At 68.2% G+C, this 2,307-nt stretch overlaps 1 protein-coding gene across 1 annotated transcript in view; it reads right to left on the bottom strand.

Annotated features, from left to right (window-relative positions):
- Positions 1-2,307, bottom strand: part of ITGA7 (integrin, alpha 7) — a 30,767-nt gene that overhangs the window by 14,149 nt on the left and 14,311 nt on the right. Inside the window, exon 24 of the mRNA XM_012732292.1 lies at positions 836-1,014. Coding sequence (XP_012587746.1) covers positions 836-1,014 — 179 coding nt within the window. The remainder of the gene's footprint in view (positions 1-835; positions 1,015-2,307) is intronic.

The following is a 2,307-nucleotide window of genomic DNA, read 5'->3' as shown; positions in this document are numbered from 1 at the left end:
GCTGCCGCGTCCCCGGATAAGGGGACGGAACCGGAGTCCAGAAGACACCGACGCCGAGTTAAGCGCAGGGTTCAGGCTGCGTCTCCCCTTTCCACCCTGCTTTTCCCCTTCCCCATTCCCGTTTCTGTGGTCTCCACTGGATAATACCTCAGTGGAGGACGCCCCCTCGCCAGCGGCCTTCCTCCTCCCCCGACCCGCTGGGCCTCGCCCGCTGCCGGGCCTCCATCTGGGGCAAAGGTCCTGAGGCTTCGCCCAGAATTCCCAGCTCGCAGGACCTGAGGACAGAGCGAGGCCAGGCCCCGAGGCTGCCGTGAAACTGGGGTCCAGCCCTGCCTCCCTCCCTCTCTGGGGTGCTCAGCCACACCAGTCTCCAGCGGAGATCTCAGACCATAAGGGCACCCGCTTCCCTCCCCCCGCTGAGGCTTGGGGGAAAGCCCACGAGGGGGTGGGCCTGGGCGGAGGGGTCCCGGCGGCCCTGCACCCTGAAACAGCCAAGAGGGAGGCGCCGTCCTGCAGCAGCGAGGCGGAGGAACAGGCCAGACCCGGGAGCAGCACTCAGGGCGACCACCTCGGACACCCGGTCACTCCTGCGGCCGGCCCTGACCGGCCTGCCAGGGCCCTGTCGGCCTGCTGCAGCCCTGGGCAAACGCTCCCTCCCACCCGCCACCGGTGACTTCGAGCCAAGAAGCAGGAGCTCTTAGGACAGATTCGGGGGCTCCCAGGACCTCAGGGAGGGTGGCCTGCTGGGGCCAGGCGCTTCCAGTGTATCCTCGTGGCTGCAGGACGCTGCCCAGCCCAAGGCCCCCCCCACCACCACCGGACGTTCTGGACAGACCTCGGCCAGTGCAGGCGGCCCCGGCCTGAAGGGCTGTGGTGGCTCCTAGCGCGTCAGCACCCCGGGGCCCCGGCACGGCCTGAGGCGCGCAGAAGGGGGTGGGCACGGGGCGGGCGAACAAGCACCGGCCCCCCGTGTCTGGGGCCCCCAGGATCGGGTTAGAGTTTGTGAGGTCGGAGCTAGGAGCGGAGAAGGGCGCGGGCCGGGGTCCAGGCCTCCGGCACGCGCAGGTGGGCGGGGCGTGGGAAGGTGCCTTCTGCCGAGGCAGGAAGCCGGGGGGCTTGGGAGGCCTGGGCACGCGTGGGTCAGCCAGGCGGGAGCCCCGGAGCCCCGGAAATGCGGCTCTGGACGCGAGCAAAAGACGGACCCGGGAGACTCTGCAAGTCGCCACTTGGTAAATTCTGAGCAGAGGGATATATGAGATCACCCGGAGGGGAGAGGGAGGGGCCACTGGGGGAGCCCCAACTTTGGCCAGGAGCTGGCAGCCCCGGGAGCTGGCAGACACGTGAGGCGGTGGCTGGGTGGAGGCAGCCGGGTCCCAGACAGCAGGCGTCCTCTCTGCACAGGGGCCGCTGCCGTCCCCCACTGCTCCCTGGCCCGGTGTCCGGTCCTCCGGCCATCCCTTAGAGCCAAGGGTCGTCTCCACTCAGCCCTAGCAGACTTTCACAGGTGCTTTGGGCGGGACTGGAGGAGCCGGGCGCGGGACCCCAGGACCCCCATGCTTCGTGAACCCCCTTCAGCAAGAGGCCCGGCCCGGCTGGGCCAGCAGATGGACGTGAGGTTAGAGGGGCTTGTGGAACAGAGCAGAGACGGACACTGGTTCTCTCCTCTCCCCCCGGGAGGGGTGTTCTTTCTGGAGGCAAGTGACTGAGGCTGGGCCTCAGCGTGGGGCGAGTGCAGAGCCCCCCAGAAACGCCTGGGTTCGGCTGCTGCCTCTCCAGAGAAACACCCGGAGGGATCTGTGCTCCGGTCACAACCGTCAGGGCCCCGCAGCACGGCCAGCCCCCCACGCCCACCCTGCCCCGAGCTGTGGGGGTGCAGGGGGAACCGGGCCCCTCTGGAGACCCTGGCCTGAGGGTCAGCAAAGCAGTCAGAGGTTTCGACCTCAAATATTTTTTAATAAATAGACAAAATCCACTAGACAGAGCCAGCCCACTACGGTCAGGGAGGGGACGCCTGGGGCGCTCCCGAGGCAGTGGCGGGGAGTCCTTCCCCACCCTCTAGACTAAGGCACTTTCGGGGACACAGGTCCTTGGGGTCCTGCCACGCAGGGAGAAGGGGTGAGGGTCCCTCTCCCCACCTTTGCCTCAGGACACAGCTGCCCTTCTCCACCTGCCTGCCGACCGCCCCGTCCCTGATTTACCCCCTCTGGTCTCGCGCATCCTGGGGGAGACTCCTGGGGGGTCGTCGTGGGGGAGAGTCTGTGCCCCTGAGGAAAGAACCTGCCAGCTCCTGGAGGCGCGGCAGCGACC

Source organism: Condylura cristata, unplaced genomic scaffold (assembly GCF_000260355.1).
Source record: "Condylura cristata isolate star-nosed mole 26May11 unplaced genomic scaffold, ConCri1.0 scaffold00034, whole genome shotgun sequence".
NCBI classification, from domain to species: Eukaryota; Metazoa; Chordata; class Mammalia; order Eulipotyphla; family Talpidae; genus Condylura; species Condylura cristata.
This window is presented reverse-complemented; position numbering and strand designations above follow the sequence as displayed.